Genomic DNA, 15,009 nt, shown 5'->3' with positions numbered 1-15,009 from the left:
AGAATCCTGGGTGGAAGGTCTGTCTCCTATTATAATGTAAATATCCTGTTAATATGAGTCATTTACACCTTAGGATGAATAGTGTGGTTGATAGACTACTGGATTGGTTTTGACAGCTAAGAAAGCTCCAGAGGTATAGTAGAGTGGGAGGACACTTGGAAATGAAGAGTTGAAAAGAGAAATGATAGATCACTCTATCTGTCTGTGTTTGTTTAAATGACCAAGAATGTTATAAAAGGATATCTTGTTTTAGGGCCCTGGTAAGATTAGTGGCACAGAGCTGGGGCTTCAGACTAAGTAAGCAACTACTTAATTAGCCATGTGATTTTGGTCAGATTACTGAACCTTGATGTATAACCCTCATTCCTTATCTCTAAATGGAGACTGTATGTGGCCTTTAAATTCCCGTAATTTAACTGCTGAAATTCTGTAATTCTGTTGGAGGAACTGAGAAATCTGAAGCATCCCAAAATGTTTTTTGTTTGTTCGTTTGTTTTTATGAAGTGTATAAGTCATGCCAGGAACAACGTGTGAAAGGCATTGTGGGTGTGTGACATGGACTGGTAGTGGCAGAGGCCATGTCTGTGCTCTGTAACCCTGGAGCACAGTTCATGCCTGGTGTGGTTAATGCTGTGTGACTGAATGAATGGACTAAGGCCAGGCAGGCGCCCACACAGCATAATATAGGAAGCAGAGTAAAGACTTTGGGTAAAGAAAGCTCTCTCCCCCAGGTGACAGAGCCACTGTCAGTTCTCTGACCGAAGTTCCGAATCCTTTGGAACCCTCCTTCTCTTCTAATCTCTTTAGGGCTTTGTTGGGTGCTCAGGACTGAACAGTGAGCAATACCCTTTTACACAATGATTTCCAGGGCTGTCAGCCAACAACTTAGTAACAAGACAAGATGCCGTACAGCCTGAATTGTAGACTGGCAAAAAGAGGGGTACATCATAGCAGTGTGTGAGGTGTGCTGCCCACGGGAGGCATGTATATCATCCGCGTAATAAATCATAGCTTTGCTGTCAGTTTTGAGAACCATCTATGCAGCAGGCACTGAATTAAGTCTTTTACATGGGGTTTGAAACTAGGTGTTTTACCTGGCTGTGAATATTGAGGACCCTTAATAATAAATGTATTTTTAATAATAAATATAATTTATGATAAATAATAAATATATGACTTCCACTTTATTGTTGAAGAAACTGATGTTCAAATAGATTAAATAACTCACCTGAGGTTACAGACTCCCTTCTGGATCCATGGTTCATAAATTTACCATCCTTAAACTTTTTTCTTCAAGCAAAATCTTATTCATAGCATTCCAAATGTCCTGTTTCTTCTTAGCTTTCATATCATATTTTCTCATCTGCCCAGTGAAATTACTTAAACTTGAACTGTTAACAAGCAAAATTTCATATAGTCAGAAGAGGTAACTCTTTGGAATTAAATCTAGTTGTCCTATTATAGCATTGGAAACATTTGGTTTGGTGTATAGTTCCTTTTGCTCATTCATAGATATTCTTTCTGCCTTTTTTTAAAAGAAATTTTTGGTAGAGCAGAAGAGAGAAAACATCAATTTTTAAATAATAGCCCCAAAGCCCATTCCAGAGTAGATATCAAAATCTTGTTTTTATGAAATAAGGATAAAGGTAATTAATTAATTCTATGTTAATTTTACATTCTATATTATATTATAAAAATATAGTATAGTTATCCTATGAGACTATGGGATATAGTTAATTCTTAAATTTCTTCTGTGTAAAGATTTGTGACTGCGTAAGGAGCAAATTCCAAATAGGATAGGGAAGAGGGGAAAGGGTTTGGGAGAGCGCAGCTTGCAACAGTGGTGGAAAAGCATCCACTAGAGGTTGCAGGGGGGCCAGGTGAGAAGGGTTGGGAGAGGTTGCTTGCTTTGCCCAGTGCTTAGGGAGTCTCGAGCTCAGTCTAGTCATGTGAGAATCATTTCTTCTTTTCTTTTATTAATGAAAGTAATTTCATTTCTCCTTTGCAATCCCCAGTACATAGCAATTATTAAGCTTGTGAACTAACATTAGTAGTGGAAAACAGACGCTTGTGTTTATGGAGCACTTCTGAGCAAGTAGGACATTGCTGAGTCTCTCAGTAGTTGGGTTCCATCTGTACATGAAATGGGATGCTTTTCAACTCTTTTTGTAAGACCAGCATTTCTCTAAGGAGATACTTTTTTTTTTAATGGAATTTTGTCTGTCTTAAAAATTTTATGCAGGTATGGCTTTATTAGAATGTAAAGTTCCAAGAATTAGAATATTTCATAAGTCATACTTCTAAAACTGGCTTATTTGTATACATTTCTAGAGTTCTCTTTCAGCTATGATGATTTTGTTAGTAGACTACTATGTAAATTTGGAGGAAAATAATATTGAGTGACTCTTGACAGTTTTCTTTTTTCCATGATTATAGTTATAGATTTTTCCTGAAAACCAATATTAAGTAGAGAAAACAACATTAAGAATTTAAAATGTAACTTGGTGTTTTAATTTATTAAATTCTTAAATTTTTAGAATAAATTAAACGTTTTTTTTGAAATAAAAATTGCTTAAATATTTAAGGTAGATATAATTAGTAAATGTAACATATTTTATAGGCATGTGTACACAATCATAAACAGTAACAAGGACCATAATCACGCTTATTGTTTTTCTGTTCTAGATATTTGAATGGTGGTATTTTCGCAAGTATGGGACATCATTCATTGAGCAAGTCTCAGTAAGCCACTTGCGCCCCCTTCTGGGAGGGGCTGACAACAACTCCTCCAACAATTCTAACTCCAGTAATGGGGACTCAGATGCCAATAGGCAAAGCGTCTCAGGTATGGAGAGTCTTTCTGTTTTTGCAACATTATTTGCTTACCCTTACTAAATTATTATGACCATATGACAGTAAGAGTGTTGTTATTTAAATTTAGACTCAGAGAAAATTGCAGTTCATTTTCCCAAGCAGTTGACACTTTCTCCCAGAGAAGTAGAGTGTCAGCCTCCTGGGAAAAGGAAACGTTTATCTTGTTTAATTTTTTTCTTTCATTTAATTTAGCTAATGATCATTTAGGCCGCTGTTTCCACCTTGAGTCTCCAGCCTCCTTGTCCCAGGTTTCTCAGACATTGTTGAATGTATTCATTCTCTTCCATGCTAATTACAGAATCTATGTCTGACTAGAGCAGATCACATGGCTCCTCTGCTTAAAAGGCTTCATTGGTTCTCGAGCCACTGAAAATAAAGCCCAGGTTCCTTAGCATAGTGTAAGCTGCTTCTTACTTATTTTGCCAACCTTGGCTTCTGTCACAATCCAGTCCCTCTCCTTTTCATTTCTTGAATATGCCATATTTTCTCAAGATCCTCTGCCTAGAAGTCTGTCTCCCTCTTTCCCATGTTGGCTCATCTTTTACAACCCAACTCAAATGTTACTTCCTGGGAAGTAACCTTCTTTGATGGGTTGTACGTCTCTCCACCTTCATTGACTCTCACTATTTTTGTCTTTAGCAACATTTATCAACTTGCACTGTAATTTTTAAACTTACTGCTCATTACAGTAGCATTTTTACAGTAGCATTTGCAGTGTCTGCTACATCATTGAAACTCAGTGAATGAATGAATGAGCACATGCAAGGCCAGTGCTTTCTCCACCTATAAAAGAAGAGGGAAGAATATAATTTTCTAGCTGAGTCTCTTTATCAACTCGGTAAACATTTCCTAAGTCCCTAATATGAACCTGGCCTTGTACAGGTTCTTAAGAATTTCATGATTTAAAAAAAAGCCAAAGTCCTTGTCCCCATGGAACTCCCATGTCTACCGAAAGAGACAAAGTGATAAATGCTCTGACTGAGGAAAACACACAGTGCTGTGGAGAACAACAGAAGGGCTCCCGACAGAGCTGGAGGAAGTCATTTGCCTCTTAAAGGAGAGAGCACCAATTCTGAGACTTAAAGGATGAAGAAGAAATTAAAAAGCTAAGTTAGATGGTTTTTTCTTCTTCCCTAGAATAACTCAGTTCACGTTTCATAACTGTCCGGCCAAGTGATAAGCATCAAGGAACACTGTGTATATCTTTTATTCCTGATGTTGTTTAAATGCTCTTTTAATACACCCTTTGCCAGCCAGCCATGAGTGGCAATGGATACCTCTAAGTACACATTTATTGTATCCTAAAGGGTACACATGTGAGCGATGTCATCACTCAGGTAACAAAATCATCTGGGACTTTGTAAACTCATCTACTTTGTGAAAGAAACAGAAAAAGAACTGAGCAAAGTGAACCATGATTTTAACCAGCTACTCTCATGAGTGTGGCATATTATGTTAATGAGGAATCTTAATCATTCAGTCATCATCACATAAGCAGTTGTGGTTAATTGGCATCTGCTGTGAAGATCCCACAGATTAAAAGTGCTCTTGTCTGATTACTGTAGTCTTTGAATGATACAGAACATTGTAGAAAATTAACAGATTGAAAACAGAAAGCAGCCTCATTTGAGGCCATTCTTTATTGCGAATACATTTTTATTTTCATTGAAATTCTCTCACTCTCTACTCAATTTAAATCTCTTGACATCATTCCTTAATGCAGTGAAGAGCTCATGTTCTTCTAATTGTCACTGTTATTTTGCCGTCTCTCTTTGTGGATGCCTTGAGTAAGCTTTATTCACTGAATACCCTTTATAAAAATATAGTCAACTATCATAATCATGGAAATTCCCAGTTTTATTTGTACTGAGTTTTTACTTGGCTAAGACTGAGCTTTTAAATATTATTAATTCAATTCCCCTAGTTTTTGCTGAATGTCTGCTACTATGCATGAGTATTTCTATTCATTTCTAATTATAATAGATATAGCATTTATTATCTGACCTCATAGCAATGTTCAAATAGTTACATTTAAACAAATGGAAATTATCCTAAGTATCTTTAGGGCTCAATCTGTCTACTTCTTAACATTTGGGTTGCTACTATTTGGTGAAATCAGCCCAACAAACACCTATGTTAGTATGGAAATACCGGATGCCATGAGGCTAATACCATTTTCCACTTCTTTTTTATTATGGTGGTTTTTATTTTTTAGTCATAAAAATATTATAAAAGTACTTTGTGTTTATCTCTACCCTTAATCACTTTCTATTTCATAGTTTGGTTTTAGCTAACTATAAAGATAAAAGAAAAAAAAACTGAGGGTAATCAAAAAATTTTCTTAAAATAGAGGAATTTGTTTAAAAATTCCTATTAACTTAATAATAATAAAATGATTGTCGCCTTAAAGCAAAGGGTGAATCTATTGATTTTCTTGGAGCATCATAAGACAGTTCTTTGCTGAATCTTACGTGAACTACAACATGGCTAATGAAGTCCCATGAACATTGGCAAAGGCACTTTAATGACATTGCTTGTTTGAGAATATCATTGAAAAAGCTAAAAATAAACTGAAAATACCAGTTATAAACATTGGTCTATATGAAAACTCATAGTGTAGCTCTTTCCTTAAAGAATCATATGTTTCGATTAAAAGCTAAAAGACCCAGCCTACCTAAGAATAATATGGGGTCCGGGGAATGGAGAGTGAGAGGTTGTGATTGTTACAGGGCAGACTGTTCATATAGTTGTTTAACTTTTGCATCTGTGCAGATTGGCCTGAGTGCAGACCCTGTTAAAATGTGCAGTGATCCTTATCTGTGGGCCAGAGGAGAAATGTAGTTAATTATACACTTTCTTAACTATCTAAACTTAACTATCTAAACTATCTAAACTTTGACTTAGGTTAACATTTATGAACATTTCAATTGTTTTGCTTTATTTGGGAACTAAACTGCAATTTTTCTCACAAATATACAGTTTCTAATAAACCCTGTTGATTTATTTGCCATGTCACCATGTTTCTTGTTGTCATTTCTTAATTCAACTTAGCTTTTGAGTTGATGATGCACAGGGATGTAAAACGTGGCCAACTTCTCCCTGGCTTAAGGGAATGGATTCTCAGGCCCCAGTAACATTCTAAATTTGGGTTTATGGAAACATCTGTTTGATAATTTGCCCTGTTCTCAAATAAGATGCCATAAAGACAAGGTTTGCTGCGTTCAGTTTTTTCAAGATATTTGGAAAAGTGCACGGTGTTCCATCATGTGAGATGTATCATTGCCAAAGTTAAGTTTAAATTCTCTGAGACATTTTAATAGCCTTTTGCATAGAATTGGATTTTTAGGCAAACTCTGGTTATAGTCATTTTGCTTTCTGTTGCAACTCATCTCATTTTAATCTCATTTAATCTATATAAGATATACATACATATATATTTTATATCATTTATAAAAAACTTTAAAAAAGAATTTCACCATGAATTCTAAGTTAATGTTCATTACATTGCTAGAGGCAGTTCAAGCACTGATTAAATACAGATAACAAGTTAAAGAAAAGCATGGAGATGAAGAAATTCAGGGAGAGTGCAAAAATATATATCCAAACAAAGACCTTTGTGGATCCTTGAATTCTCATAACACCAGAGGAAATGATTTTCCCTATAGAAAGCCATATAGTTCTAATAATAATAACTAACAGTGCCTACTGTCATCTTTATGTGCATTATCTCATTTAATCCTCACAGTAACTCCATGAAGCAGATACTATTATTATACCTATTTTATGGTTGAGGAAGCTGAGGCACAGGAAAGTTATCTTCCCTAGACCACATGGCTGCTAACCTGGGTGGTCTCACTTCAGAGTCCAAGGTCTTAAGCACTAACTGAAAAATTTAGTCCAGATCCTCTATTGGGTCTATAAACTCAAGACTGATGTAATTATTTAGCAGTTACAATAAATAATTTTATTAAAACCCTGTAGTACAGTATGTAACATTATTTCTGAAGTAACGCTAGCCAAACACTTTAGAAATAGCTCGGTGGCAGGGTTGGCGATGGTTGAGAGCTCCGGCTCTGGGGTCAGACAGATGTGGCCCTAGTCTTGTGACTTTGAGCCATCCACGTTAACTTTCCTTAATATCTTAATTTGTACACATGGAAATAATGATCTTATCTACTTCATAGAGTGGTCTGAGGATTAAATGAGGTTATGCAGAAATATCAAGTCAGAGGACAACCATTTGGCAGTGTCCTTCAGGTGAACTGACTTCTCTATGAATATGATGGGAAGATTGGCACTGCCACATGGAGATATGGCTAAGGGTTCAGTGAGGCTTATTCACTAGCTCAGTGACGCACTGTATACTCGAGCCTTTCAGTGCCTGCGTTTCAAATACATCCTTCAGCAGAAATGCAAACTGACACGTCAAGGACCCGTGGAATCGCTCTCTAATAGTCTCAATCAGGGCAAACCCAATTTGTAGTTGGCAAATCCAAGTATGTATTGAAAATGATTCTCTGAGCTAATGCTTATTCCATCTTTTAAAATCTTTTGCCACTAAAATTTGTGTTCCAGTATAGATTAGATTTCCAGTTGAATGGTGAAAATGCCTAAAACAGTTTTAGTACCTGGTGAGCATTTACTTAACAAACTTATTTCACAGTTTCTACACTGTTTGGTAGAGTTGATTGATTTAGGTCAGAAATGACCAATGAAAAATGTATGAGAGATGCAATTAAAGATTTAACCATCTTGGCAGTATTCTTGAAGAAAGTAATACAGTATCTTGAATAAAGCAAATCACCAACAATGGTTTTAAAACTCTTAATTATTTACACCTTTTCTCATTTTATAAAAGGATTTGAGGGAGTAACATATTTGTTGAGTTAAAAGCTACCTACATGTTACTTTGTGCCTTCCAATAATATTTTTTACAATAGTTATTTCAAAAAGTTATTTTTGAAAACAAAGCTTAATTATTTAAGAAAGTGGATATTTTGTTACTCTTAATGAATGCTTAAAATTAATCTATATGATGTTCATTTCTGAGATATAAAAGGTAATAAAGACATAGAATCACATGTCAGAAACTGACTGGTTGGGATTAATCTTGATTGTTCTGATACATATGATGAAACTTTAGTTGGGGCCTTTTTCTGTTGTACTTTGGAACTAAAATGTTTAAAAGTGCTGTTAAAAAGTGCCTAACATTTCTCCAGAGGAATTTTCAAAACTATTTCTTTCATGGAAAATTTAATTGATGAAAGCACAAGATTTTTAAAACAGGATGTTGCAAGGTAACGTGTCTGTTGCATGTAGTGCATAATTGTTGGGCAGTCTCGATACCAGGCCTTAATCTCAATTAATATGAACCTTGAGTAAATTATGTAGCTTTTCTATGCTTTACTCTTTACTTCTGTAAAAAGGGCCTACTATATGCCCCTCATTAACTTATGTAAGGGATATAGATGACTTGAGCTTTTAAGCCCCTTTGTGGGAAGAAGGCTCAATGAAAATCAAGCTTATAACTACAACAAAAGTTGCTAGTGCTGTTGTTTGTAATAATAATATTACCATCATTATCAGATTTTAGATTCTGGGGAGAGGTGGTAACTTTTTAGCATAAGAAATTTTCCTAGGCTAGAATTAGTAATTTATATATTTGAGGGCCCCAGGAGTGGGAATTCTATATATTTTTTTAATTTTAGGGAAAAAAAGTTTTTGGAGTTAAATAAGTTAGACGTAGAATAATATTTTCTTTCATGTGATTAAAAGCCATGTGACACTGGTGACTGCTTTTTTTCTTAGAATTAAGTTCTTTTTTCTTTGAGGACTATGACAAAGGGAAAGTCTGCAGTTCTCTCAGAATATTTATTCCTTTTATAGAGCTTCTTCAGTCTGATGCCAGATAATAGCTCAATGTCCTTTTCACTTTTCTGCCATGGCTATTGGCTCCTCTAGGTCAGTTGTAACCTATATCTCTTTTTGTAACCCAGGGCGTAGTGCAGGGACTAATACATTATAGCTCTAACATGTTTAAACCACACAGTCTTACGAGTGATGGGTGGGCATTCTAGAGGAGTAACCGAGTAAGAAAAGGCATGAAATGAGGATCACTGAGATGGAAAGTTTTAGTAGGAATGGTGAGAGGGGTGACTGAAGAAAAGATTGGAGCCTGATTTTACAAGTCCTTGGTGTCAATAAGCTTTTTTTTTTTTTTTTAATGATCTTTGTCTATCACATAGAAACTAATAATCATCCTATTATGACAAAGGTGGGAATCTGTTCTGCAATTGTTGAGAACTAAAGAAGTGCTATTCCATTATTATACTACTCTTTCTCTTGAATTGCATTCTTGCCTGCGTGCTGAGGTATGAACATTTCTGTCAGCATTTGGGGTCAGAGACTCGAACCACAGAGAGTTTGTTTATTGTATCAGGCATATTTTTAACTGAAACTATTAATGACGTGAGCAAGCCCTTGACGGAGTCCCAGTCAACTTTGAGCGCTTCTAAAGAGCACTGAAATTGTTGTTATTAATGGAGAATGGAAAATTCCTTTTGAAATAAGAATTTAGTCCTCAAGGCACAAATAAGGTAAGAAACTGGACCTCACGTGGAAAAACTTGTACCCTCTGGAGACCTGAGTTTAATTTCTTGACTTAAATCTTCACATTCTAATATGTTTGGCATTTACAACCTTTGTCCATATCACGAAACCATCAGTCTGATATTTATGGTGTATGTTCTCTAGAGTGATTCCAGACTAAGAGATTTTGTAATAAAGATAAGCTTATGAAACAGAGCAGCAAAAAAGAAATTCATGTAGGTATGACCTAATTTGAAGTGAAATTTGACATGTGTTCATATTTGACTTCTATGTTGGTTATTTCTTAAAGGAAAATTATATCTGCCTTGTACCCTCAGTTTGAAGGGTACAGCTAATGAAGACATTTCTTATTTATTTTTTCATCATGTTTTTTCTCACTCAGAACATTTCGCATCTGTTACAATTACTTAGATTCTCATTTCTAAGTTTCAGAGATAGCTGAAGAAACCGAGTACTGACCACATGTATGACACTAATGTTAACAATGATTTTTTTCATTTGTTGTTTGATTTTTTTATTGCTATTTCAGTTTAATATTATTGACTTTTTTTTTTTTTTTTTTTTTTTTTTTTTTTTTATGAAAGGTGAAAAGACTGTGCCAGTCTCCCTTTCCAAAGTTCTTGGTTTTGGTTAATTATATTACTATTCCTTTTTTTTAAATTTATTTTTTAATTACAGTTGACATACAATATGTGATTAGACATTTATATACCTTAGGAGGTGATCCCCCTGATAAATCTAGTACCCATCTTGACACCATACATAGTTATTACAATATTATTGACTATATTCCCTATACTATACTTTGCATATAGCAAAGTATACTTGTGACTATATAATTGGCAATTTGTACTTCTTAATTCTTTTTTTTTTTAAAGTTCATTTCTCTAATAGAAGTTATAAAAACAAAATTTCAAAATGTTTGTAGCACCCCCTGCTGGCTATATTGTGACACTTGAAATAAAGAGCATCTTCAGTGCTGCTCAATAATACTTTAGGTTATACACACCATTTCTCTCTCTCTTTTTTTTTAATTTGGAAATAATTTCATTCGCATCCAATATATAAAATTGGATTGAAAATTTAATTGGATGAAATTTACTTTGTAATTTGTCTATTGATATTTGAATGATGCTTATCCTTCCAAGCAATATAATATTATATTTGTTGGAGACAAATTATTTACCATAACTTTTTTACTAATATTTCACATGAAATTCAGTGGGGGAGAGGCATGTTCTTCCCCAAATGTTCCTGTTTTATTAAAAATTATGCCACCATGAGCATCCTTTGTACATAAATCTGTGTGCATGTTTATTGTGTGCTAAATTCAAAGCTTGCAAAATTCATTAAGCTTTAAGATGAGCACTTTAATCTTGAACAACATCCTCTGAGGAGGGATTGGGAGTGGTAAGGACCTAAGAGTTATAATATCCATAAGAACAGCGATTATGGTTGTTTGGCTTGCAACTGTGATTCAAGCCATGATCTGGAGTGCTTTAGGGACACCTGAGGGGCTTTATTTCTGGAAGAAAAGTAATCATTTAAGGAAGGCATAATTTTCTTGTTAGTGCCACATGAAATGACAGCCACTGAATTTCACTTTCTCAAGAATAAAATTCAAAGATATTGAACTCTGAGCAAAGGTCATTTCCTAAATGACAAGTTAAGCTAAATGACAAAAACTTAGAGCCATTGTTTATAAACATTGAGCAGATTTTAAGTGAGATCCTGCCCTAATTTAAAGATAAATTTATCTTTTTTAAATAAAAATGTTTTCCTGTTATATGTACAACTTTATTCACTATTTTAACAAATATTTATTGAAACTACACAGTGTTTCCACAGTGTTTTATGTTCTCTGTTTTCACACTGTATTTTAACTGATGGTTTACTTGTTTGTTTCCCAAACTGGGTGCTCAGTACTCATTGGACAAATGACTGAATGGCCAAGTGGCTGGATGGCTGGGTGACTGGATGGCTGGGCAACTGGGTGGGTGGAAGGATGGATATTGAATGTAACAGAACTGAAAGTAGAATCTTAATGAATCACCCATGGCCTATTATATTCTTTTGATTTCTACAATAATTGTTCACTTTTGTGTGTATATGTCTCTGGGTGTGTTTTTTGGCTGACTACACACACATTGATGTTTTAAGTACTGTTAACTGATTTTATTTTCTAATAAAACATTATTCATCTGAAGAAATGTAGTAGTCTGAATCAGTAGAAAGTCTTAATCATAGGCTGTTTGAAAAGAATTGTAGCTTATTAGTCACACACTACATAACACTCTTTTAAAAGCTAATTGACCTTTCTAAGGTAAAGTCCTGTGGTTCTAAATTTCTATGGTCCTTGTATAACAAAGATGTGTAATCTATTAGTACCTGCTAACATGATATTAGTATGATGAGTAATACATGTATCTGCATAAATAAACAATTTTAAATGCTTTAAAACCAATTATTTTCATAGCATTTCTTCCTACAATAATGGCAGCTTTATAAATTTTCTTATCACTCCCTTATGGCAATGTAAAAGCATTTTGGTGAATTATTGAAAAATCAATATTAACATAGACCCTAATTAAGAATCCATATCATTGCATATTATACTATAGAGCTTAAGTTTAGCTTGTCATGTATGAAATTATTGGAAGATATATTTTAAAGTAACAGAAAGTAAATTTACTTCTACCCATATCATATACCTATAATTTTAGAAGTAAATGCATAGAATTTGTTTAGACCTCTTGAAATGACTGTAGAAGTTATGAATTAGCGGATTTTGGCATGTGCCTTGATTTAATAAATGAGGAAACCTGGGCCCAGAGAGATTAGGCGAAACTTTCCAAAGTCCTGTTGCCTGAGCTACATTTCCTGATTAACCACCCAGAGTTTTTCTACATTGCTTCCCATGTAGAGGATAGAGAATAAAATTATCTTATCAAATAGCCAGGAAGGGTTTTTTGTTGAATTAATTAGCTTGTAGTGTCTCTGAACTATGTGTAACATTTTCATATTTCTCTTTGTTTCAGAATGCAAAGTATGGCGAAATCCACTAAATTTATTTCGGGGCGCTGAATATAATCGGTAAGCATTTTGACAGCTTGGGAAACAAATAGGTCTAGTTCAAAGAGCAAAGACAGCAGCAAATGTTTTTGCTGGTTCATTTAGGGGTCATTGTAAGAGGCTGTTTAGTGCTTCCATTTTTTGATACTATCCTCAAATGTTTTGCTTTTTCCACTTTATAAATATTTTAGCATTGAATTGGGATAATGTACAAAAATGTGTAATTTTTAGAAATTTTCTATTAACATTTATTCTTTTCATTATATATTATAAAATCAAAATATTTTACAGATTACCTGGAACATAGTTATAAAGATGCCACAGAAGTTTAATTTTGCAGAGTAATTGGGCAAATCAGAATTGTCATAGCTTTTGGTAAATGTCTAATCTTAATACTAATCAAGGAAGGTTTTCATTAGTTAGTGCTAGTAAAATTTTATGATAAAAATATAAGAGAAAATGTTTACATCTTTCCTGCTGATATACTTCCTAAAGGGAGAATAGGATGACATATTTTATATATATATATACTTTTTTATTGGCACATTTTGAGTGCTAAGTTAATGGTTTATAGTTCAACTCCTATGCAGCCTAATATTTTGTAGGGCTAACTTTCCTCTTTCAAATGTGTCTGACCATCTTATTTCACCTTTACAGGTACACTTGGGTGACAGGACGAGAGCCTCTAACTTACTATGACATGAATCTCTCTGCCCAGGATCACCAGACGTTCTTTACTTGTGACTCGGACCATCTGCGTCCTGCAGATGCAAGTATGGAAAAATTGTGTAGTTAGTTGCCAAGTGGGAGGGTCTTTTGGTCTATTTTAAGTATCAAGGTTACTACTTTTAGAATATTTGCTCTATAAAAACCCTAATGAATAAAATATTAAATTGGAGATTGACTAGTAGAACCTAGAATTCTGATATCTAAATAAAGCCTTTATCACAATGACATCGATATAGAAATGAGTACCCTCATTATGATTTAAAATACTTTAAAAAATACTAAAGTTGAATTTACAAGTTTTGAAGAAATATAAATTTTATGTGAAGCTAATTAAATCCGTGGTTGAGATAGAATAAAGAGTCATCTCTTCTCGATATTCTAGTTAGAAATTGGGATTCATTGAATTCAAATGATTATTGAACATCTTGTAGTGATTTAAGTGCCTATTTATGAATTTGCTAGTACTGAGAGGGAGCACGGCCTTGGCTGATGGAATCCATATTTGTTTTCCATTCTAGAAAAGACTTGGTTGAAATACATTTGGCACTTCTTGAGTTCTAAATAATACTACTGATATTTTTAATATTATCAGACTTAAAGTAAATAGGTGAAAAATCTTTAAGAAAAGGAATATATATACTCCTAAGAAACTGACTTAGAAGATACAAATTTATAAAACAAATAAGGAGATTGTTACTCTTTTTAAAAAGGTACTCTTTTCATAGTGGAACATCATAGTATAACACATATTCCAAGCATCAAGCTTCCCACAAAATTCTCACACATTGCTCCTGTATATAAAAACTGGGTTTGTAACAAACTTTGGGAACACGTTAAACAAAAGCCTAAAGCACTTTTTTCTGACCCCAGTCCTAATTCTTCAAATAGTTTTAAAATGTTCTAATATCCAGAGCCTGTAGCAAGTGGTAGGGAAAATGAACAATAGAAATTATGCCGTGTCTAAGCAGAAAGAAGAGATTAGTAGTAATGTCATCTCAAAATGTGTAAAATATTATATGTTCTTTAACAACAAATGAGATTAATGAGCAAAAGAAATATTAAATCTCCATTAGAGTACTTCTTTTTGATTAAGAAACCTTAATCAAGATTAAGTGTTTAAGATTATAGACTACAGATTAGTCTATAAAACTTAGATCTGTAGTTTTATGAGCAGAAGAAAGAGTTGATATCAGCAATTGAAGGACAATCGAATAGCAAATTAGAATGTGTTTGTGTGGCTTTGGAGGTTTGGGCTGACCCTCTGGGTAAGTGAAATATTCTCTTATAATTCAAGCTGAAAGCTATTAATTTAACTATTGTCCTGTATTGAGTCTTCTAGTTATGTGCATTGATTGACTTGCTTTTTTTCTCTTTTTCTAAAATAGTAATGCAGAAAGCCTGGAGAGAGAGAAACCCCCAAGCTAGGATTTCTGCAGCTCATGAAGCCTTAGAGATAAATGAGTAAGTGGGGTAAAATCTTGCTCTTAAAAAGGAAATCTCCTTCTTTGCTAAATGTATTCAGTTACCATTGATGGGATACTGATATTAAACTGTGCATTTGAACCTGAGGATTATTTGAGGGGGGACTTAGGTTATAAAAAAATTTGTGAAGGACATCCAGGTGAAGGTGGTTTTAGCTGTTTTAGAGAACAATTCAGTGGTTTTGCTATGACCCTAAGTTAAATCCTTCAAGGGCTATCCATGGGATATTGTGAATATGTAAAA

The 15,009-nt window shown here is 34.1% G+C and overlaps 1 protein-coding gene across 12 annotated transcripts in view; it reads left to right on the top strand.

Moving 5' to 3' along the window:
- ST7 (suppression of tumorigenicity 7) overlaps positions 1–15,009 on the top strand; it is a 242,092-nt gene that overhangs the window by 137,115 nt on the left and 89,968 nt on the right. For all 12 annotated transcript variants that reach the window (XR_005652395.1, XM_039860986.1, XM_039860988.1 and 9 more), the window contains 4 exons: positions 2,686–2,845; positions 12,522–12,576; positions 13,213–13,328; positions 14,670–14,745. Coding sequence is in view for 11 of the 12 variants with exons in the window: in XM_039860986.1 (XP_039716920.1) it covers positions 2,686–2,845; positions 12,522–12,576; positions 13,213–13,328; positions 14,670–14,745 (407 nt within the window). In the remaining variant the exon portion in view is untranslated. The remainder of the gene's footprint in view (positions 1–2,685; positions 2,846–12,521; positions 12,577–13,212; positions 13,329–14,669; positions 14,746–15,009) is intronic.

The sequence above is a fragment of the Pteropus medius genome, unplaced genomic scaffold (assembly GCF_902729225.1).
Source record: "Pteropus medius unplaced genomic scaffold, Ma_sr-lr_union100, whole genome shotgun sequence".
NCBI classification, from domain to species: domain Eukaryota; kingdom Metazoa; phylum Chordata; class Mammalia; order Chiroptera; family Pteropodidae; genus Pteropus; species Pteropus medius.
Note: the sequence above shows the minus strand (reverse complement) of the source record. Positions and strands in the feature narration are given on the sequence as shown.